The following is a 25329-nucleotide window of genomic DNA, read 5'->3' on the forward strand; positions in this document are numbered from 1 at the left end:
CAATGAGCGAAAAACGAACACAAAACTGAGTCAAAACACACAAAAAACAAAAGAGGTAATGCATAATTATGGCTGATGACACAGCTGGGTCACTTTATGCCAAATGTCCCAGCCATTTTGGCAACCATCTCTAATGTATTCGAAAAACTCGTGCTGCATTGAAAATAGTGAACTTCTGGAATATTTAGGAGAGGAAAAATATTTTGTCACGTGGCTGCCCTCTGAACTTCCTGGAATGCCGTCTAGGTGTTGTATGTGAAAAATTTTATTTTAAAAGCACCGCTCCTTCTTTCCATACGAAACTCGGTCTACGTGTTACGTAACAAGAGCTTAATTTGGGAGAGTTGGTTTATCGTGGTTGTGTGCTAGTCACAGCGCGACAACTTTAGGAAGAGACAGAAAGGACAGGAAAGACCACCGACTGTCAACTGAATTTAATGAATGTGCTACGAGCGCTTTTATACGGAGTACAAGAACCGTGTTCATGCGCGACGACACGTGTGAGCACTACAAAATAATCTTAACTGTGAAAAGAATACTCCCTCTCGGAAAGGATAAGTGAACGTGTAGTGATGCACTGATCATTGGTTTACCTGATAAAAAATACTTCTACAAAGGTTAAATTGGCATTAAGTAAACCTATTCTCGTGACGAATGGGGCAATATTGACTATTCCTGTTCCTGTTTAGTACACACACTTTTGAAAGCTTGCAAGGGGTGGAAAACAACACGCTAATATCATATCTGCTGGCTATTTTTTTAATTGTGAGACACATGATGTGGTATAACATGTAAAGGTTTTGGTCATTGTTTTTTGTTGGTCCTGTCTTCTTTAACTTCACTTTCTGCAGAAGGGTTTTGCAAACGGGTGTGATGATTCTGTTGGGATGCCCAGCATCTTTTAGTCTTTTAATCTGGTTTTTAAACATGACCTCACCTTTGTGCTAACATGACTTCTGAAGGGTGGCCTGAGTACATGTGGTATCAATTCCTCTTTCTACTAATTTTGAATGCCCACTATGAAAAGGCAGAACATTCTTAGCACTCCTGGGCTGATAGCACCAGCCAATACCCCAACAGCATCATCACACTTGTTTGCGAAACCCTCCTGCAGAAAGTAAAGTTAAAGAAAACAGGACCAAAAGAAAAAGAGAATGACCAATCACCTTTGCATGTCACACGGTACTACGTACATAAGGTGTCTCACAATTTTAGGAAAGGAGCCAGCAGATATGACATTGTTGTTTTCCACCCCTTGCAAGCTTTCAAAATTGCATGTACTTACAGCCACAGGAATAGTCAATCTTGCACCATTCGTCACTAGAATAGGTTTACTGAATGCCAATCTAATGTGTATAAGATGCCGCTAACATGTGTAAAAGTAAACATAGGACAAACTGGGCAATGCTTCAATGATCAAGCAAGACAGCATGCTTTAAATGTTAAGAAGGGCTATAGTAGTCTCATGGCCGGGCACCGTAAAGAATGTAAGTGTAGTCCTAGGTTTCATAAAACACGGTTTTTGAAAAAAAAGCAAGCAGAAAAATGAGAGATTTTAGAACTCTTCATCAGGAAGGCCAAGGATCGATGCATCAGTACACCTTCACTTATCTTTTCCGAAAAAGAGTATTCTTTTCTCGGTTAAAATTATTTTGTCATGGTCACACATGTGTTGTTGCAGATGAGCCCTGGTCTTGTGCTCAGTATAAAAACGCTCGTAGCACCTTCAATAAAATTCAGTTGACAGCGCTCTTTACTGTCCTTTTTGCGATAAGACTTTATTACAGAAAAAATTTCATTTTCTTACAATTCAGGTATAATGATGAGTTTTCATTGTATCGCAACATGGAGCAAATTGCATCTCAATATGGACGAAAATCACAATTTTGTGAAATTCGTGATATTTTCTCGTATATTTCAGCAGCTTGAGAGGTCTAAAGATATTTTCTCCTCAAAATATGCCTTCTGTGGAGTAAGTATTCACTGCTCAGATATTCATACAAAGTGCAATATTGCAATAAAAAATGCTAACATAACACATTTTGCCTTTATTCTTGGAAGCGAATGTGGCGAAAAAATTGCACTAATATTATTGAGCTTTAAATACCTTACAGAAGCACATTTACTTAACAGGTAGACCGAATTTGCTTTAGAAAAAATAAGCGGTAGATTTAAAACGAAATTTTCCAAAAACAGCACACAGACGGCATTATGCCAGGAAGGTATAAGCCAGCCACATGAACAAAACTTTTTTTCTCGCTGAAATATTCTAGCAGTTCACTGTTTTCAACGCAGTAAGTCAGCACTTTTTTTTTCAAATACAATTCAGATGGTCGCCAAAGTGGCTGGGACGTTTGGCATGGAATGGTCCAGCTATATTTAAGCAAAATAACTTACACAAATAACAATGTTTGTTCATCTACCATGACCACACTAGAAAAAGTTGTTCAAGCATTGTGACACTAAATTTTCAGCGTCGTACTGCCTGAAAAACTTCTTTGATAAACTCCAAACTCAAGCCGAGAAAAAGCCGCTCAATCACGGTGGATGTTAAAGGCCTTGCGGCCGTAGACAATGCTGAAAATAAAAAAAATCAACTCATCAGTGCTGTCACTCCTTCTTCGTCATTACTGACACGGAAGATTTTTCGGTTATCCATGTGGAGGTTCAGGAAGTAGGCTTGCTCTAGGCTGGGGCCAGGGGGTAGACTACGCAGGACGTCAGCGGCACCCTCTCATCCTGTAATAAGAGCAAATATGACTTCTCATAAAAGGATGTTCGTGCTGTTCTGGCAGCACCATATATAAAGAATGTGTAGTGTGTATCCTTCGAAATGGCGTGTAATTGACATTACACTGAACTCGAAGCATACAACCCATACATTCCAATAATTTCGTATGATAAAGATAGGAGTTTTTCAGAATACAGCAAATTCCCGAAATGAGGTGAAGTTGTAAGACTACAGCTCAAAAATGGCACTTACGAAAGCCTGAACTCACCTAAGAATCAAATTCCTCCTAGGGTAGTGAGCCAGTGTGAAAAACAATTCCTAAAGTACAACGTTAAGAACATGTAACATTAATCAAAATGCACAAGAAACTTACCTCTTCATGTACAAACAGTGAAGACATCTCTGCTTTCTCTATTACATGAGAACAAATGATCTTGGGCGTGGCACTAGCGAAGAGGTCTGCAAAAAAAAAGTAAAACATTTACTGACTTTAATCACGCCTCTAACATACTGAGGAATTGTTACAAGTCACCAATCAGTGCAATTTTGACTGCCTCTATAAGGGCATCAAAAACGAACAATTTTCTCGTTCTTTCTACTCTCACAAGACGCTCCGTCAATGGAATCTAATCCAAATTTGACGCTGTGCTTCCTATTTGCCTGCTTTCTAGACCTAGGGCTGCGAACATGTGTTTTGTGTACCTAATCTAGCACAGAAATTCGTCATCTATAATTCAATCACCTTAATTCATTGTAATTTGATAAAAAGGTGTGATAGCTCGTCCAGTTTTAAAGAGTTGCGGGCCTGCAATAGGCACTGCCTTGCACGTATGAAAGTACTTCTTTAAAAAAAAAACCTCAAAGCTTGCTTTCAGAAAAAGCGTCTGGCATATTTCGACAACCAAGCCCATCCTCTGATGGCAATCAGGGGCACACTATTAACGATAATTGACTACGGGATTTACAAACGTAACCCGTGCCTAAATACTCAGTTAAACACAATCACGCAAGTAAGAGCGCTCGAACGACACCAACGCGCGCGGACGCCGACTACGTTGCAGCAGCCATGGCTGATGCTAGAGCTACCGCACATAGCTCGAACAGTCACGTATACTCTCTCGATTCTGTTATAACGCCGAACATTATCGCAGATGAAAGCGAAGCACGAAAACAGCAAACAGAAACGAAAAAAACAACGCACGGCGATGGCCACAACAACGCGCCTTTGGAAGTCTGCTAGATCTTTCCCTGTTGCTGGTGGCACTTGTCCTAAATAGCTTAAAAGACCGAGGCGCACGTGCTGGGAGCATCGCGGCATATCAGCACTTCCAACTATACCGTCTTTAAGCAAAAAAAAAAAGCCATTTCGTACAGTGCGCCTCTGTACATAATTTTTGCTTTTTCTTTCTTTTTTGCGCTTACACCTACAGAAGCACGTTGCACATTTGAGTATTAATATAAATGTTATTACGATGTAGTCAAAAGCAAATCTTAAAACAATATCAATCACTTTGTGCAGTGTAGAGACAATGTGCGATCAGCAACTAATCCCGCCCTTGTTAAGTGATCACATCACTCACTGTATGAGTGATGCAGGCACTTACACAACATCGCGCATAGCAGTGTGGACTCGTTAAGTCACACGTTTAATCGGGCATCTGCAACAGGCCCGCGAACGCATGCTGTTGTAAATGGCTGGCAGCCTACTTCGGCAGAGCTGCTGCAGGAGCCCAGCTAGCGCTGTATGATTACTATTTACGAAAACAGTACACTCACCGTTAACAGGCCCACGTTGTCCGTGTCCGCTACTCCATGAATATTCCTTAATCCGAGCGTCACTTCGAACACGGTGTCATGCGTGACCACCATTGAATATGCGCCTGTTCGCTAGAACACACACAGCGACCAAGACCCCAGACCAACGCAACGCATTCCAAAGACGATGAGACAGAGAGAGCGACGTTGAGAGAGAGAAGGAGGAGGCACTGGCGGCGGCTAAAGCGCCGCGGCGGCGCCGCAGCTGTCGAGGCAGGTGTTTGGTGACGCAACTATTCGCTTATCTACGCCGCCGTTGTGGGAGCAACGCTGGCCGGGGTGAGCGGGGGGGGGGGAGGAGCGGGAAACCCGCCAGGACGGCGCCGAAGAGCAAACGCTATGGCGCATACGGCGGACGGCCGTTCCTCGCGGAATGACTCCTTGTAAATGGCAACTCTCCTTCCAGCCAGTCGCACAGCGATGCAGGTTATTTACCAGCCTCGGGTTCTTGGAGTATTTTGACGGAATGCGATTGCAGTGGGCGAAAAATAGTGAAGCAAAACTTGCAGAAAACAAAGTGCACCATGGAATGGCCGGAAACAATAATTATTTTGTCCTCGGTGGCATTAGCGGGAGAGCATCGCTACACCTTTTTCCAGAGGAATTTCTTTTTGCATTGTCTGTGTCTGGCACTTCCGCGTATGGTGCCGCAAACACTGAATGCGTAGTCGAAGCTAGAACAAATTAATCCACAGTCGCGGATGTTTAGAAGGCTTGTCACGCACCACGAAACGTGGCGAGGTTGTTATAAGAAGCTTTTTGCTGACCACATGATCAGCACATAATTCCATATGGTTACCCAATGAGCTAGCTAAGCACCTGTAACAAAGACAGGGCCCGTTCTTGTTAAATGTTGTTAATATAAACGATGGTTGTGCATAAGTGCAGTGACAGCTTTCCGTGGGAATTGGTCATAACCCACGTTTTCGAGCGTAGAAGCACCTCAGCATACCTAATGAGCTATCACAGCAAGTTCGTAAGCAACGATCAGGTACGAAAATGTGCAGCTGTTTTCCATGTACTGAATAGTCCATGTACAGTGCGTTGACAACCGCCATTCCTTAAGCCACCTCCCATATAGACTCCTAGTATGAACAGGTGTGGGACCTTAAACAATAAGCAGTGCCTCCCCCCCCGCACACACACACACACGAAATTCAACGGCGCACGGGCTGATACACACGCATACTTATTCACAGGCGCACACACATACACGTATACACACATACGGTCACACACACACGCGACCGTGAACGCACGCATGCATGGGCGTAAACATGTGGGCAGGCACGCTTAACACAAGCACGGACTCGCACATACACGCGCACGCACACATGTACAGGTGTACACACAATCGCGGTTACACGCACACATACCCATACTCGGGCGAACATTATTTGTGTGTATATAATCCATAGCAAACATGCAGCTTATAACCAACGCTAAGGAAAGCTTTGTAACATGGATTGCAGTTAATTGCCATTATAGATGAAACGCGATTTGCTTCTGCTGACATTCTGCTGTATTCGGAGAGCACCTTCACACATTCTAAGTCAATTAGGCCGTCATATAACGCAAGGTCCACATATTTGTGCAGTAGCTGCGCTTCTCGGCCGCCAATCCGAAGGTCGCGGGTTCGATGCCGGCCGTGGCAGTCGAATTAAGGCGGAGGCGAAAAGGTAGAAGCCTTTGCACTGTGCGATATGAGCGCTCAATAAAGAACACCAAATGGTGAAAATCTCTGCAGCTTTCCACTACGACGACCCTCATAATCATATCGAGGTTTTTGAGACGTAAAATCCCAAATATTATAATTATGTGTTCTTCTTATGCTGCATATTCCATCTGATGAATCGGCACCTACACCCTTCTCAGGCACCTATTTTAGGGTGCTATTGAGGCAAGCACCCAAACAAAGGGGTGCTTTTTTTTCAATCGACCATTTATGGGTGTTAAAGGGTGTTGCAAAGGGTACTTTCTCGTAAAAGCACCCTTTTTACACCCTTTTGGGTGCAAATATTTTTACTGTGTAAGATATACGTGTGCTCTATAGTCGGTCAAATGCATTCTCTTAGTCCAAAGGCACGAAAAGATCACACGATGGTAGCGACAGAGTATAGGCTATGATATACCGGGTGGTAAAGGAGAAATTGTGTATTCCTCGTCCAGGCATTGATAAAGCCTGGTGATGATCCACCAGGGTGTTCAACAGAGCCCTCAAAAGTTGAACTATATACCGTCGTGATAACATATAGTCAACGGTTAAGAAGCGTGATAGGTCTCCAATCTTCAGGACTAACAGAGGAAGCGTGAGCTTTTGGGATTAGTACAATGCGGCCATCTCGAAAACTTGATGGAAAGACACCATCCTCGAAACATCGCCGGATAACCATGGTTAAGGCAGTACCAAGCTCCTTCCAAAATAACAAGTAACATTCAACTGGAAAACCGTCTGGTACAGGGCCGTCCCCCGTTTCATAGAATGTAGTGCTGCCTTCACCTCTTCGGATGATGAAGTAATGTGCAGATAAATAGCAACTCGTTGAAGAACGCAAGGCAATCCTCCAAGAGTAGTTAGCAGACATTGGGCAATTGTATTACGGATTGAAAATACCGCAAGCTTTAGCTACACAAATGTCAGCCACGCAAAATGTCCCAGCTAGATTGCTTGAACGCTAAGAAACTGTTTCCTAGAATGCCAGTCTTTAGCAACAAATAAACAACAGAAGCTTTTCTACACTTCAGGCAGAATAACTTATAATTTGTACTTGGTCAGAACAGCGTTACCAAAACGACAACAGACAGTTAAGGCGCACAGAAACAGCAATATGCTGCTGAGATGACTCCATGCGTACAACTCATGATGACTTCCTCTATTCATCCCCTGCAGTCTTTCAGCGCCACGACCAGAATAACAAAGTATAGCGCGCGTAACTCGGCGTTCATCTGTATGCGCTAAACCTGTTATACCACGCACATAGATTGAATGAAATTTCCTACAGTCATACATAGCAAATGCGTGTGCAGGGTGCCCCTTCAGTGCTGTGAAAGTTCATCACAGCGCCCCCAGGTTGCCGAATCACATATTTCTGTTTATTTTCCTTCCCGTTTGTGCTAGTCTGTTTGGTAAACGCTTCGTCTTTGTATGCAACGAACATTGCGAAAGCTTCATCCCACATCTCTCTCCGACCACCATTTGACGAGTTCGAAACAAGTCTTCGCAATGGACACAAGGACCAAAATGGAGCAGTAGTGTGCTGCTCACAACGACCTGTCTCCGGCTTTACGGTTGTAAAACCGCGACGTAAGCCGTTCTTGGACGAACTTCGACCACAATAGTACTTAAAAAGCTGCATTATCCTAACCCTATGCATTAATAATAATGAAGGAACAGACCTATAGGAGTTAAAATGACGGGGAGGGAGCATTCTTTAGGAAAAGACAGAACGGTAAGAAAATGGGTTGTAGAGTGCACGATAACTGTCTCTCATGCAAGGACACCTCAACTGATACACTCGCGGGGAAACGGGTATTAAAGACGAAGAGGACGTGAAGAATAGAAAGTAAGGTAAAACTGAAAAGGTATAAGAGGAGAGAGAGAGAGAGAAGAAGAACGATTGGGGGCGCTGAATAGACGCCACCTTTCATCATTAAGGGAGGAGGTGGCCACCCTTTTCCCTCGGCTAGAACGCACACCTACGCCGTCTTCGAAGTCCAAAATCTTTGTACAATAATCATCATATATGAAGAAAACAGCAACAAGGTGTTCATTTCTGTGAGTGCCGTCAACAACGAGTGTCATCAATATTGCCATCTACGTAAGCCCTTTAGGCGTTGAAATTAAATTGCACGGCGAAGATTGTTTGCACACCTTCCGCAAATATAGAATTGAAGGAAATATAAAGAAAACAATCTCTTGGTTTATATTGACGATTTGGTCTCTTAGAACGCTTAATATCATATGTTTGTTCAATTATGATCACAAACGAACTAGCCTCAGAATACGTTATCCAAGAACGTGAGCTCTGTTAATTAGGGGCACGCAAGGGCACCGTGACTAAAGAATAGTTATCTGATGTTCACTTACTCCAAAATGGGCACCTTGATGACCACGCTTCCGAAGTAGCCGAGTGTGCTCACGACTGTCCACATCACATCGATCCACAGAACCCGCAGGATTGTTGCTACAAAGCGCCCAGTAGTCATGGTCTTGTGCCTACGGAATGAAACATGAGAAACAGGTCTCAGAATTAGCTATAAATGTTAATTATTCTGTGTTAGCGAGGGTAGCTAGGCAATTTACAACGTATAAACGCTCGAACTCTATTGAGGATCCGAGATTTGTGAGAATGGCACGAAAGAAAGCACAAATAGTCACATAGATGATCTGGCTTCTGCACTGCGAGTATCACTCTGCAAATATCTGGATTCATGGAGAAAACAACAAGAACAATAGCCATTATAACAAAAACAAAAGTAATACAGTGTATTAATAACATAGATAATTTTGCCTCGTGGTACCATTCACACGTGATAGCATAGTAACCCCCTTTATGGCAACAGTGTACGTACACCATTGTTGGTAACTTAAATAGTCTTTCATCCACTACGTAGGATGAAATATCATTCAACTTGCGGCCACTTGGAGATAATGAATCATCAAATGGTCCAATGGTGAACTTTGATTATCTACGTCGGAGTTTTATTCAGCTTCAACATATCTTTTCACCCCGGAGAACATCTGGCTAAGGTACTCGGCTGCTGACCCGCAGCTCGCTGGATAGAATCCCGGCTGCGGCGGCCGCTTTTCCGATGGAGGCGAAAATGCTGTAGGCCCATGTGCTCAGATTTTGGTGCGCGTTAAAGAACCCCAGGTGGTCAAAGTTTTCGGAGCCTTCCACTACGGCGTCTCTCGTAATCATATGTTGGTTTTCGGACGTTAAACCCCACATATCAATCAATTAGGATCTTCGATTATCAAGCCGGATATCATGCACTACTACCGAAGGAGCTAATAATATAAAGAAGATAACTCACCATCCTTCTGACAGGTGATTGCTCAGTTGTTGCAACAGCAGACCGCACTTGTACCTGTGGGGCAGCAGGGGCACGTCCTCCATGATGACCTTGGATCGAAGGACGACGTTGGCTAGGTGGCTGCATGTACGCAAGAAGGCCGAAGTGACGCGAGTGGATCGATTTTCTTCGCAAGCCACAAATAATGCTTCCTGTGCAGGCGTGTACACTCTTGAAGGGAACACGCCTGTGCATCCCACACGGCTGCGCTTCGAAGTGAATCGGTGAGAAGGCAGCGGGACTCATAAACGGGAGTTGGAAGCGTCGCTCTTGCTCCGCTGTGTGGCATAGCTTCCTACAATTGTACAATATGCACAAGGGAGAACTATGGTACTGCTATCATTCAGCCATCATGGCAAGGCTGAGTGGTGCAAGCATTCGGCTATAAATTGCGTGCTGGTGGCTTCGAATACCTTTGTGACTTTGTTTATTGATATGTTGTGACTTTTTTGCGAATGAAATAACGTCTTGTTGTGAGCCTCGCGACCTGACTTGAATTGGTGAGCCTAATTGAGTTGATTTTTAAGGGCAAAGCAGCGCACTGACTCGAGGCACGACAGGAAGACGCGAAACCATCTCGCCACTGTCACCAGTTCGCACAACATTCAATTTTACTGAAAGGGTTTTAAGGTGCAACAACTGAACGTCTGGTTAACTTTGTCTTGCGTCATAATGACTGCACACCACACGCAGCCATGCGGAGAGAAAAAGTCGAAGTTTAGGCAAATAACCACGGACCTTTTAAACGTAGATAAAAACATTCCCCCCCCCTCTTTTTTTTTTGCTCTTGCACGGGAGTGCCAAAGCTGATGTTGGAACCTTGGCAGTGTGCTTGGTGGGAGGGAAGGTGGGGGGCACCCATGTTAACAACAGCCCAGAGAGGATTGTGTCAGTGCCGCAAGAGCTTTTTCTAACAAGCTTCGTGGTTCCGATAATTTCTGCTCTTGCTGTAGCATAGGGCATTGTAGCTGCCACATGTACTAGCACGAAATTTCTCTTTATGCCAGGGACAACTTTCCGTGGAAATGAAGGGAAAGCTACGGGGAGTGGAGGTACTGCTCCTGCACTCCTTTGCGGAGTAGTTCGGGTCTACCTCGTGTTTTGAATGACGGCCGTGTTCAACTAATCCCACTGCCCAGAACGTGGTGCGCCTGTTTACACATCCATTTGTGTGTGAAATTCGACTCAACCTGCTTCGGCGAGTCGTTGGAATAGCAGGAGGGCGGCGCACGCTCACCTATAGACGAAGACGTCATTTTGACTGTGAGGTGCACGTAAAATGTGCGACGTTTTGAGACATGCGAAAACGCGAAATGGCTCTTAAGAAAGCAACGAGAAATATGAGAATCTCCTCGGTGCTTGCAGCGCCTCTTTATAGGCACCCGACAGTGGGCCAGTGGTCGCGACGATGCTTTTGGGCCGCCCCAAAATTGTTGGTACCGACGACCAGGGATACTAAGAAAATGAAACACTAGCTTAACACGATGACACGCTGAAGTGTCAGTGCCCTTTCTGGCACGTTTTCAATGAACGCTCCCTGGGTGCTTACATAATCAGCCGTGACCCCCCTGCTCACAACTAAAAAAGAAAATTATATGCACGTGCAAGTCCGATTTTGCTGCGTCTACTCGCTAGGCTACGCATTAGAAGACTCGGTTTTGCGGCGGCTGTGTGCTTCGGCGCTACCATCATATCTCGTAAACTGCATTGCTGGGTGCCTATAAACCACATCCAGTAGAAAATAATGGGGCTCTCTTAATTATTTTCACGCGGCAAACATGGACGCATCTGTGGCATTATGTTCTACAGTGGTGGCGCACGCCCACTTTAGCTTCGTAGCATTCCCCTCATTGCCACAGAAAGTTGTCCCTGAGTATAGTGTACCATCAACATGGAAACAAAGTAGCGCGCACTGCGCCAACCCAAGCAGGATGCATCAGTGCTCCGCGGAGCGTGGCGACGTGGTGATCTCTGTTTGCCCTAATAGTGGCAAACACTATCACTTGCACATTCGGCTGATAGTTGCCACGCTCCTACTATTATTGGGGCCCTGTGCAGCCCATGTCTCGATAGGAACCGGTCAAAGCGTGTTGGAACTAAAGGCACAGCCGCTGGCTAGAGCAATAGAAGGCAGAATGTGGAAGCGCGTATTTTCAATTTAATTCAATTCAGCTTTTCTTCAGATGTTTCCTCAGGAAACAGAAGCTAAAGCCTTTAATTGTCTGATGGTGGTCTCTGTGCACGGAAGTTCATAGCCCGTACAATACATGATGCAAAATACTAACGTTTAGAGCTTTACATATACAGAAAATAAATTACGTACGAAATGAAATGGTAATCAAATGACAAAACAGTGACGATTGCAATAATGCAAAGTGTTAATCCTGATTACACAATATAGTGATAACAGTAGATTGAAAGGGGAAAAAACTCCACTGTGGCATCTCTAATATTGATAAGGTGGTTTTGGGACGTTAAGCCCCACATATCAATCAAACAGAAAAAAAACAAACAAACCAGGGAAGGAGAAATAACCCATAAATACAAAACGAACTGACGATTCCTCACATCAAAGCAAAATGACGTTTCAAGATGGTTTCCTATGTTTTGCAACTGTCAGCGAAATTCTTTCAAAAACGGAAAGAGTGTAGTTGTACTTACGTGCGCAGTGGCCAGCAGACGAAAATGCCGAGTGGTGACGAAGTGTCATCATGACCTCTCTCCCTCGACTGAAGAAGGCAGGAGAGGAGGAAAAACAAGACAGTTCAGCAAAATCTTGAACAGCGAGAACAACAAAAAGTGTTATTTGCCTAATGATTCCAACAAACCACAATCTTTAGGTTACAAACTGTGACGACCTGTTCTAGGTCACCATGATGGCAGAAGAGCTAGCTCGATAGGCATAGACTATCAAGAAGTTTGATGACGTGTGTTTTTCAACTATAGCATTGCGCGAGAGAACCGGAAATGACGAGAACTTAATGAAGCTTATAGGGCGAATGTCTCACGAATTGTATACGTCTACGTCAGCGCTCTCTAAACTTTTTTATGGGTAGACACTTTAAGATAAGAAGTTGAAGCTTTTTTTTTTGTTCTAGTAATTGCACGTTCTGTTTTCTACACACCTGCACGTTTAACATCTGGTGTCGCATTTCTGACATTTGTGACACGCATAAAAAATGAAAGCAAGGGTGCTCGCGCTCCAGTGTCAGCACTGGTGCTCTTTGAAACCGCAAGGCAACTTGTTTATTGAAACTTGCTGTTAGGCTAGTTGGTAACTCGTCCCACTGAAGAAACTTGGTGCCGACCAGGCATTTGCGTGTGTGCCAATGTGTGCGTGAGAGAGGAAATCTCAGGTTTGCGCTTAGTTGTTTCGGTATGCTAGCTGTTTAGACGCATTTTACGTAACCATGTTGTGGCAGGCGTTGCGCAGGCTTTTTTATGGGTTTCTCAGAGGCGCATTTCAAAACGGCTCAATCGGAGAGGTGGGTGGTCTGTTGAAAGCGGTGGGTGGTCAAGTGCAATAGTAGAGGTTTCCACCACCACCAATTGCTCCGATTCACCCGTTTACTTGACCGCCCACCACTCTGACCACCGCCATTATCGGGAGAACCCTGGTCTACACGTTGTTGTCATACAAAAAAAAAGCTGCAAAGTGCACTGTGCCAACGAACGTACCATTTTACCACAAAATAATTCTGTAACGCAGTGAGCTTCAACTACAGGAGTGACACTGAAGGCATAGCAACAATGCTTATTCAAATAAGGCAGCCACTTGCTTGTTCTCTAACGCCACTACGGGTCATGCAAACATGGTGCTCTCAAAACAAGTGGCAAAAGCCCACTGAAGCACTGAACGAGAAAGTTACCTTGAGGTGGTGGCTCTTGAAGATGACACGGTCTCGAAGACCGGTGCTGAGGAATGAACCCAGTAGGAAGAACACGGAGAATATGTTCACAAGAACCACGCCATTCTGGTAGTTGAAGTCCGACAAGACCATCCTCTGCAACGAAAATTATTGAAAGAATATCAACTGCCTTGATAGACACTGAGTGTGTGGCAAAAGAAAGCTTACTTGAGGCGCATTGCAAAAAATCTTGCGAGTTTCACTTCGCGAACACTACTGAAACAGCTAAGCTTGTGACCGTCCTTCAACGGGCTATATCGTACTTCTACGTTTTTCAAGTTGACTCGGCGATGCCTCAACGATGACATCCCGCTCACACAAGAAATCTCGTGGGCACTCACGTAGAAACTCTTTCACCGTGAGAAGGAGCAATGTTTCTCACCTTGAAAGCGCTAACTTCTGTATTCTGACTCTGATACGCTGTTTTAATTTCCACTGCGCCTCACCCGTCACAAAGGGTTCACCACTCAACATCCTGCGTTCTCCCTCACGCCTCTCGCAGGGCACGGAGCCTTTCCTTCTCACGGAGGCTCGCTCTCGTCGGAATACGAGGTCACTAGATCAGCGCCACCACAACGCCGGAATTGAAAACATCGGCTAAGAACGGCGTCGCTTTTAATAATTCAAGTTTTAACAATCCTTCGTTTGTAGTTACATTTCTGCTCTTGGTCATTTTATAGTTTTTCCCAGGCAACGACAACATTGTAATAACGCATGCGAGGTCTGAACGGGTGCTATCATTTACTAGTAATTTGTGGGCGTTTGTGTGCTAACCACAATATATCATGATTACCTTACACAGCGTAGCAGAAGGCTGCGGCAATGTCGACCCATTGTTTGTTTGTTTTTGACGTGTATTATGAAAGCGCAAGGTACACGGGCTTCATCGTAATTCCACCGCCGAAATTGGGATCAATCCCGCAACTTTCGGGTCGGCAGCCAAGTATCGTAACCATTTTACTACCCCAGTTGGCAACCTGTATTACTGTCGTTATTGAACTTGTGTATGTAGGTCTATAACATTCTACAAGTTGATTTCTGGTTTTCGCACCATGTTTCAATTTTCCGCTGTAGTTCTTTCTTTGGCCAACTTATCTTCTAAAACAAGACGTTTCTTTTTGTCCATACAGTTTGCTCTGGTATTCAACGTCCTTCCAGCTTTGTATGAGCTTGAAAGTAAGAGAGTATAAAATATGGCAGTTTATCCAGGCATATTTTACTGAAGTAGAATGGTTCATCGGCAGGTAATGTCTTCTCAATACGCGCAAATAGCGCTTTCGCAGTATTTCGGACGTTATTGCCAGAGCTCTTTCAGTTGTCGACATTGCATAAATAAGGCTGCCAAACGGGGTATGAGACCAAAAAATTACACCATAGCTTTCTGGGTTAACCTTGTTGCATTCGTTTTCAACCTGTGACTTCGCTTGTTGTAGATAATGTTGTATAAATGTTCAACCTACTGCAGGTACACACGTGTATGTAAAAAAAAAAACATGTTTCTGGTGCCGCGCTGCTCCTATTTCTCTTTTGTATAAGTTTCGTGGGTTCAATACGTCCTGCTTTCAATTATGCCACCTCTCTACTCATCGTCAGGATCACTGTGAACCTTAGCTAAAACTCACATTTATACTAACGTCTACTGACACGTATTGTCAAGCAGTATTGTTCATACACCACTTCCATATACATTGACTAATTTTAGACTAATGAACTCATCAGTGGGCTTACTCGGACTTACTCAGACTCGGATCGAGTGATCAGTCTGAGCCTGAGTGAGTCTGGATGTGTAATCTTTTAATGAGCTTAAGACCGAATTAGTATGGTCAAAAATATTCGTGAGTTCTAGTCAGAGTGAATTCGGCTAAGGAAAATTTAGGCGAGACCAAGTCAGAGTTATAAGCGCAAAATATGTCATGAGTGAGTGTGAGTCAGATTCCATTTTTTTGTTGACCTGTGATTCTGTACGAAGGTTTGTACCCGACTGTGTATTGTGTGATAATAAACCTGAAAAACCACGTTAATTCTTTCGCTCGGCTAACATTTCGAGCTTCCTTGATTAATTTTAAGCCTATTTTAAGACATGCTATTTGATGTACACGGTAGTGTATTGCGACATCTTCCTGGAATGAACATGTCATAAGTTTGTGATCAACAGGCGACACTGTTCGAATATCATAGCAGTAGATGGTCTCCTTGTTTGATCTAAACCTTTCTTCTTAACCCCCGGTAGACTGGTGTTTAATTCGAAACCCGAATAGCCAGGCAGGTAACTATGCGCCCTTACCCCTGAAACTTTCCAGGGTGTGGCGTAGAATCTGCACGATGTGCATGCAAATAATAGAGTGTAGCTAAAAACTCGCACGCACACTGTTTAGCTTCTCCATATAAAGTAAATTAAGTGGTCTCCGGTCACCTCACACACGTCGTTACCTTGTAGTTTAATGTTGCGCTGAACAGGAGTTACAGAAACGCGTCGAAAGTGTGGGGGGTGAGCACAACGTCTCATTAATCATTGAATTTACGCTCTGGAAAGCAAGCAGCACTCAAATAATGTAGCTTTACTAGCTTAGCTCTCGGTAGTGTTAGCTGAATTTACGGGTCAAGTTTTTGGACAGTGTATAATTTTTATTGCGTAACATTCAGGAATTATCGCACGCCCTTCCGACATTCAAGACAGCGTTCGCGTCGAACGCGAAGTCTGGTTTGACAAGGCTCCGTTTGCTATGCAATCAGCGCTAACACTAAAAACATAGGCGCAAGTTGCACCGAATAATATTCCATAGCAGTTCTAAGATGCTAGCTGACTAAGATACATATTAGATCTATGAGACGCCGTCGAAGCACAAGTTTGCGCAACGCTATCTTATCCCGCATACCCGAAGAAGACTTTGTGGCTGTTCTTTCACTGAATAGGAAAACTTGGAGGCCTGGCATCACAGCTCATGAGCTAAGAAAGCCACAGGAGCCCTCCTTCAGTTTCTAACCACGATATGATTAGGAGGGACACCAAAGGGATGTCTGGCGTCCTTCATAACCACCTGGCGTTCTTTACGGTGCCCTTATGTTTAACTGCACGGGCCTTAAGCATTGTCGCCTTCACAGAAATTGCGGCCACCGTTGCCGGGATTCGATCCCGTGACCTTTGGATAAGCAGACAACAGCGTCATAACCAATAAACCACAATGGCGAGTTATTCTGCAGTTCTTGACGGCAACATTGAGGCAATCCTCGTGTGCAGACACGCTACACTTGACGTGTGCATTGTAAGTGGTGTCTTTCTCTTTTTTAACTCCTTGATTTTCTTCCCCATGAATGGGGTAGCAAACTGCATCTAATCTAGTTAACACCTTTGCTTTTTTTTTCATTCGCTCTCTCTGCTTTACGCGAGACAACTTAATAGATTGAGGCACTCACGTCCGAGGTCCACAGGTGCTGCGCCGATGCCATGGCGTCGATGATGGCTGCCGTGGCCAGGAGACCCAGGATGGACCAGATGTAGGCCGAGCACGGCTGTCCACGCTTGTTTCGCCACGCCGACACGATACTCAGCGTCACCTGAGCATGCCAGAGTTCCAATCACGCCCGACTACATTCACTAAGCTATCATCACATGTGATGTATAGGGCTAAAACGTTGCTCTCAAATGTATTTGTAGACGTACCATCTCAGAGCGTAGCTAGACAGATAGATTACAATGTTTACTGTTAACTCGCAGAGATGTCACTGGTTCGTAGCATGGACAGAACTACAAATGTCGGATTTTGACTACGGCACATACGGTAATCCCATATATTCTGAAACAGCACGTAAAGTTACGCATCAAATAGTACACATAAGAGTTATTCATAAAGTTTCGTTATTATGAGTAGCCCGAAAAAAAGACCAACAGCCTTTTAGGAGCTTGCTTCTTGAGCTCGTGCCCTGTTCGGCGGCTGCCGGAGTGTACACCAGTGTTGCCTGTGTGCATTTTCCGGTCGCCGCTCCGGTCTTCTCTCCAATGATTCAAACAATGCTCAATAGATGGCGCGCCACCAATCAAGGCGTCTGTAAAAAAGACTGTAAATTGTTCCGGATGTGAGGTGGGTTTGAAAGTGGACCCAAGTGTAGAAGTGGAAGGAGAAGAGACTGACGTGAAGTGTAGGCAATGTGAGGTCGAGGAAAAAATGGAGAAAATGATGGTTGCCCAGAGTGACCTGCTGATGAGAATCACCGAGCTCGACATTGCGTTGGTGACAGAGCAATAGAAAACGAGGGCTATGGGAGAAAGGCTGAAGACGGCCGAGGTAGCACTAGCCAAGGGGAACAGAAGAGCGGCCTACGGAGAGAACAGTAGGGAACCGGCAGCCAGAACGGCGGAAAAGAAAGAGCGAGCAAGTTCGAAAAAAAAAAACAGGTTCAGCCGGTTCAATTGTCGCAAGGCCCAGCTTCAGCGAAGTAGTGGTGGGGCTGGGAGGAGAAAAAGCAGCCGGCGTCACAGGTGCAAGTAACCCCCAGGTGCAGGACGCTCAAGCTGAAAAGTCACAGCATGTGATAATCGCTGGGGACTCGAATTTAAATCAATGCACAGAAGCCATAAAAGAGAGGGTAAGAGGTGACAAGAGGGTTGCAGTAGGGGCCTTCCCAGGACGCAAGCTGGAAGCAGTCATGAGGCAAGCGAGCGCAAAACTCAAAACTACAGCTGACAGACGAAACCTCGTGATGATTTCAGGTGGTTTAAACGATGCCTTAAATGAAGATACAGCATGACTAGCAACCACACTGGCGAAAGATGTTGATGACATGCGCGCCATTTCTCCTCAGGTACATGTGCACGATACCGGAGGTACCGGTGCGTGATGTCAACCTGCAAAGAGCGGTTGTCAAAGCAAACCAAGAGATATGGCGGATGAGTCGAGAGAAAGGCTTTGAGGTGGTGGAAATAAACAGAGAGGTGCATAGGAGGGGTGGTTTTCAACGAGACAGAATTCACTTCGATGGGCGGCTAGGTTATGAGGCGGGTTGGCGACTTGCAAGACGCGGAGTTGCTTTTTTAAGGGGCAAGCGGGCCCTTTGGGGTGCAGGATAGCTAGTAACGAGGAAAACAACCAGGGAGACTCTTCGACAGATGGTATGGAAAGATAAGATTCCGGATTGGCGCCAGTATCTAAGATAGGTAGAGCCCGGGGCAGAAATAGACGTAGCCACGAGCGTCAAGCCAATTCAGACATAGGGTATATTAACATGCAGGGTGGTAGGAACAGGCTGAAGTGGGAAGAGATAGAAGAACAGCTAAGGGAGGAGAGGCCGATGGTATACGGTTTTGTAGAAACACATCTCAGGGTAATGGAACAACCTCCTAACAATGCAGACTACGCGTGGGAATATTGTAATAGAACAGAAGGCAGCAAAAAGGGGGTGGTATTGGGGCATTCATTCATAAAAGCACAGACTGGCAAAGGGTCAAGCAGGAGTGCAAGTAACATTCATGGCTGAAAATGAAAGTGGCAGGGCAAATGACACTCCTTGGTTTCGTGTACTTGTGGACGGGAGCGAAGGCCAGCGAGGAAAACCACGCAATGGTAGAGTGTATATCAAATGAAATTCAGGAGTTAGGAGGAGAGTGCGAGGTAATTATACTAGGAGATATGAATGCGCACATAGAAGATATAGATGGGTATACCAACCCGACAAGCAATATAATCATGGATATGTGTGAAAGGCTTGATTTGATCATTTTCAACTGTACCGAGAAGTGTGAAGGGCAAATAACATGGGAAGTAGGAAGGCTGCAGTCGACGATAGATTACTCACTGTTCTCACATAGGATGTATGATAAGCTCAGGGGAATGCACATAGATGAAGGTGGCTCCAGAAGTCTGGGTAGTGATCACAAACGTATCAAGCTAAGTTTTGGAAGAGCAGTGAAAGTGGAAGGAGACAAGATGAGCAACTACAGGAAAAGTTTTATTCAGAAAGGCAAATTGAAATAGCCACTAAACAAATTTAGAAAGTAATCACTGAGGATAATAAAACACTGTGGACATACACAAATCTACTTAGACTGTTTGAGCAAGAGCTTGCTAAGGCACGGGACAAGTCACCCCGGAAAAGAAGACACAAACCCAAAAATTGGTGGGATGAGGAAGTTAAGAGAGCCATAGCAAAACATCAGGAAGCCTCTAGGGAACACAGACATGCTAAGAAGCGGGGTGAACCGACATATGATGTTGAAAGAAAATGGGAAATCTTTCTAAGCTGTAGAATGGATGCATCCCTTCTGATCAATGAAAAGATGAGAAGAAAGGAGTTCAGTGGCTGGCAGAAGTACATAAAAAAGATAGAAAGGCAGCGGCAAAATTTCGGAGCCATCGAAACTCCCTAAGAAATGAGACGAGCCTGGAGCAGAGGTTTATACCTACAGCCCAAGGTGCTAGGCTAGAAGGGGACGAAGCTATTGAATATATAAGAACAAGGGTGACAGAAAAATTTCAACAAAGAAGTGCTTTATGCACCACAATAGACAAGGATGAATGAAGTGGCGCAACGGCTCCATTTTCACAACGAGGGTGGGAAAGGGCTGAGAAGAGGGTTCCTAGTAGTACTTCAACAGGCCCAGATGGCATTTCAATTATGCTGATAAAGACATTAGGTCCGAAGTCTAAGCAGGCTTTGAGAGAGATAGTGAACAAAATAATAATCGATGGAGAAGTTTCCGATGGATGGAAACTTAGCAGGATGAGCATGATCTATAAAGGAAAGGGGGACACAGCTGACACAAACAACTACCGTCCTATAACAGTGACATCAGTGGTGTACAGGCTGGCGATGCAGATTATAAAGGAAAGACTGCAGGCATGGATAGAGGATGAGGGGGTGCTGGGGGAACTGCAGAATGGGTTTCTGAAACACAGGAGGTTGAAAGACAATCTGTACTCACTGACACAGTGCATCGAAATAGCATAAAAGGAACACAGGCCCCCGTGGCTAGCATTTTTGGATATCAAGGGAGCGTACGATAGCGTGGTTCAAGAGGAATGGTGGGGAATACTGGACACACTAGGCGTGGAAGATGTAGTCACTAATCTTTTAAAGGATATCTCTAAAGGTAACAAGGTAATTATAAAGTGGGAAAAACAGGTATCCAAGCCTGCAGAGGTAAAATGGGAGATTAGGCAGGGGTACGTGTCCCCTGTCACCCTAATTATTCATGATGTACCTACAAGGATTAGAGGCCAAATTAGAGGGAAGTGGACTGGGCTTCAACCTCTCTTTCGTGAAACAAGAAAAACTCATTGAACAGGCACTACCAGCATTGATGTGCGCAGATGATAAAGTGCTAATGGCCGACAACAAGGAAGATTTGCAGAGATTCGTGGATATCTGCGGTAATGAGGGAGATAGGTTAGATTTCAGATTCAGTAAGAAAAAATCAGCAGTCATGATTTTTGACGACAATGCAGGTAGTGAGCCTAGAGTACAGGAGGTCACGCTAGAAATAACAGATAAATACAAATATCTGGGCATATGGATTAGCAATGAAGCCGAGTACCTAAGAGAACACGACACATACGTGACGACTAAAGGTAACAGGAAAGCCGCAGTAATGAAAAACAGGGCACTGTGGAATTACAATAAGTATGATGTTGTGAGAGGAATATAGAAAGGGGTCATGGTTCCTGTTCTGACGTTCGGCAATGCAGTCTTGTGCATGGGGTCAGAAGTTCAAGCAAGATTAGAAATTAAACAAGGTGAAATAGGTAGGCTTGCCTTAGGAGCTCACGGGAACACACCAAGTCAGGGAGTACAAGGTGATATGGGATGGACATCATTTGATGGCAGGGAAGCTTGCATCAAGATAAAATTTGAGAAGCGATTGAGAGAAATGGGGGAGGAGCGTTGGGCTAGGAAGGTATTCAGCTACTTGTACATGAAGAATGTCGATACAAAATGAAGGAAGCGAACCGAAAAATTGACTGGTAAATACTTAGAACACAGCAGGGGGCCAAACCAAAAAGAATTATCGGTTAAGAAGAAAGTGAAGGAAGCTGAGACCAATATGTGGAGAATCGGCATAATTAAGAAGTCCGCACTAGAGATCTTTTAAACTTTTAAGCAGGAAATTGCCCAGGAAATGATCTTTGGTAATACTCGGGATAGTTCTCTGCTGTTTGATGCCAGGACGGGAGTATTTCGAACCAAGACATATCCGGCAAATACGAAGGGGTAGAGACGGTATGCAGTGCGTGTGGAGAGGGAGAAGAAACTTCCGAACACTTGATAATGTTCTGTAAAGGGCTTCACCCCATAGTTCAGGATGATGGCGCAGAGTTTTTCAAAGCAGTGATGTTTAGGGACAGGGAGGGCAAAATAGACTTTAAGCGGGTAGAAATAACTAGGAGGAGGTTATCTGATTGGTGCCTAAAGTCAAGGCACGAGTGAAAATTAAACCCTTCACTGCAAAGTACGAATCCTAAACCTCACTAATTAAAGGAAAAAGCCTGCTCACCTGGCTCCTCAGCGGCAGGTGAACAGCCACCGAGGAGGCCTTGACGCCGTCCACAAGCGGCACTTATCGCGGCTGTCCTGGATGTCGAAGCCGCGACGTAAGAGTTCTTCTTCGTCGACTGTGCCATTTTGATGAGCGAAACAGAGAACAAGAGACAACACCCGATCCTGGGCCAGCTGTTCGTTCGTTCGTTCGTTTGTTTGTTTGTTTGTTTGTTTGTTTTGTAACGAGGGTAGTGGGCATGGAGCTCGAGGATAGAAAGAGAAGAAGACTTGCTGTGATCGCAGGCTTGCGTTCAGTTAGCCCTTGCGCTAAATAAAGCTCTCCTTCGCCGAGTTCGCCTGCTTGTTCAACAACCCATTTCAAGTGGTGGAAGTGCTGGGCACATCTGGTCCTCACCCTGGAACTTCGCAGCCGCACACTCCAACGACCTCCTACAATGACTGATCCGGGGCCATCTCATGCTGCTACTCCAGATCTCGCACCTGTGCCTGTCTTCTGCGCTGGCGCTCTCCGGCAGCGCGACCCCCCCATATTTGGTGGCACAGAGGACCAAGATGTGGACAACTGGATTGCCGAGTATGAACTGGTGAGCGCCGTCAATAAGTGGAACGCAGCCGATAAGCTCACAAATGTGAGTTTTTACCTGACCGACGTGGCAAAACTATGGTACAGAAATCATCAAAGTGATTTCAGTACCTGGTCGGAATTGGCGAAAACCCTCGCGGAAGTCTTTGGCCATCCTGCTGTCCGCCGCCTTCGTGCTGAACAGCGCTTGCGGGGCAGAGTACAGAGAGCAGATGAAACTTTCACGAGCTACATCGAAGATGTGCTATTTCTCTGCAAGCTCGTCGATTCGACTCTGGACGAGGCAGGCAAGATCAAGAACATCATGAAAGAAATCGACGACGGTGCATTCCAAATGCTGGCTGCGAAGAGTCCCCAGAAGGTCGCCGAGGTGATTCAGCTCTGCCAAAGCTATGATGAGCTGCGTAGGCAGCGCGCTTCTACACGTTGCGCTGCTCAAGACACCGCGGACATCTCATCCCTCGACTATCGCCATGACACCGCCGACCACTCTGCGTTGATGCCAGTCATAAAGCAATTCATACGCGAGGAGGTCGCCCGGCAGCTATCTATAATCACAAGAACTACCGAGCCGATGGCACCCTTGTCGCCTTCGCTTCGCCAGGTCATTCGATCGCAAGTTGCCGAAGCATTGCCACCAGCTCAGGCTCCCCCAACTGTTACCGCACCACTAACGTATGCAGCCGCAGTTGCTCAACCACGTGCGTCAGCGTCTCCGGCCATCTACGAAGCTACTCGCCACGTCTATTCGTCGACCCCACCTTCCCGCTCGCTGACCGTCCCGTCTCCGGCTGTATATGAAACAGGTCAAAACGTTTATATGACGCCGCCACCTGCACGACCATTTACGGTACCTTATTCAGCGAACAGTGCCCCTATCGTCAGCCAATGGCGCACTCCAGATAATCGGCCGATATGTTTTTCATGTGGCATCCCAGGCCACGTAGCTCGTCACTGCCGTCGTCGTAGCTTCCCTTCTCACGACATTGCAGGGGCCTCACATTACATGCCCACCATGCCCACTCAGCCGCGATATCCCGTTCCTGCCACTCCACCTCTAGACGTACGTCCCGGTCGCCGACCATCCGGCGCAAGCCGTTCACCTTCTCCTCGTCGTCGATCTATTTCTCCGATGTTACGTCGCAACAGCCCACCGCGAGGGGAAAACTGACGGGCGCAGTTCCGGAGGCAAGAACTGCGTTGGCAGCGAAAATTTCAAGACCTAACTGCTGTCCCCCGAATGAAATCGAACTCTATATTGATGGAATTATGGTGTACGGACTTGTTGACACTGGAGCTGCCGTATCTGTAATTAGCGAGAAACTGTGCCGAAACTTGAAGAAAGTGACCACACAACTTACCGACCTATCTTTGCAGACAGCTACGTCCCATCATATTCAGCCTTCAGCTTTGTGCACCGCACGAGTCGTCATTCAAGTTGCGATGTACGTCGTCACATTTGTAGTTTTATTCCGTTCTTCGCATGACGTTATCCTTGGGTGGGACTTTCTTTCGTCAAATTCTGCTTTGGTCGACTGTGCTCGTTCTGAACTCGCGTTGTCTGTGCCGTGCTATGACCCCGACGATGTTCTTCGTGTAGAGTGTTTGCTGCTTCTGACGTTGACATTGCGCCTTTCTCAGCTGTTGTTGTCTCGGTGTCGTGTGCCTCCCCTCCGAAATCGCCTGTGTTGTTTATGCCATCGGTCCCATCTGCGTGCCGTCGAAATATCATGCTTCCGTTTGCCGTCGTCATTTTTCGCAATGGTCACGCTGCCATTTATGTGTGCAATCCGTCGCACAGCCCGTCATCCCTACTACGTGGAGAATGCCTGGGAAGCTACGAACTTTACGAGTGCATTCTTCCGGCTACTATACCCGATTCTGCGGTTTCGCTCCCAATTGGTGCTGTCACTCCTACCAACGCGCCTAATGATGCTCTGGACGTATTCTCGGATGCCATCAACTCTGAGCTCGCACCAACTCAGCGCGAAGAGATTATAAATCTTCTTCTTCGCTTTCGTTCTTCATTCGATCGTGACCAGTCAGGCTTAAGCCGAACCTCTGCGGTTGTTCACCGTATTGACACCGGTCAACAAGCCCCGCCAAGGCAGCGTCCGTACCGTGTGTCATCTGCTGAACGCCGTGTCATCGACGAACAAGTGGACGACATGTTGAAACGTGGCATCATCGAGCCCTCCAACAGTCCCTGGGCTTCACCGGTTGTTCTCGTCAGGAAAAAAGACGGATCCATCCGGTTCTGCGTTGACTACCGCCGACTCAACAAGATAACGCGCAAAGACGTATACCCTCTGCCGCGCATCGATGATGCTTTGGACTGCCTACAAGGAGCAGAGTTCTTTTCTTCGTTAGATTTACGCTCTGGCTATTGGCAGGTGCCCATGGCAGAGGGTGACCGCCCGAAGACAGCCTTTGTAACACCGAATGGACTATATGAATTCACCGTTATGCCCTTTGGCCTCTGCAATGCGCCTGCCACTTTCGAAAGGATGATGGATACCGTCTTGCGAGGTCTGAAATGGAAAACGTGCCTCTGTTATTTGGATGACATTGTGGTATTTTCAAGCGACTTTGCGACCCACCTCAGCCGCCTCGAGCAAGTTCTTACGTGCCTTTCCACGGCGAGACTTCAACTTAACTTGAAGAAATGCCACTTCGGCGCTCGCAAGCTTGTAATTCTCGGCCACGTGGTTTCTAAGGACGGCATT

General features: G+C 45.7%; 1 protein-coding gene across 1 annotated transcript in view; it reads right to left on the reverse strand.

Moving 5' to 3' along the window:
- The window catches only part of LOC119165008 (ATP-binding cassette sub-family C member 3-like), a 134663-nt gene that overhangs the window by 84910 nt on the left and 24424 nt on the right, over positions 1-25329 (reverse strand). Inside the window, exons 4-8 of the mRNA XM_037417204.2 lie at positions 16945-17085; positions 13492-13626; positions 12284-12351; positions 9584-9703; positions 8634-8762 (exon numbers count right to left, since the gene is read on the reverse strand). Coding sequence (XP_037273101.2) covers positions 8634-8762; positions 9584-9703; positions 12284-12351; positions 13492-13626; positions 16945-17085 — 593 coding nt within the window. The remainder of the gene's footprint in view (positions 1-8633; positions 8763-9583; positions 9704-12283; positions 12352-13491; positions 13627-16944; positions 17086-25329) is intronic.

Source organism: Rhipicephalus microplus, chromosome 9, assembly GCF_043290135.1.
Source record: "Rhipicephalus microplus isolate Deutch F79 chromosome 9, USDA_Rmic, whole genome shotgun sequence".
Lineage (NCBI taxonomy): Eukaryota > Metazoa > Arthropoda > Arachnida > Ixodida > Ixodidae > Rhipicephalus > Rhipicephalus microplus.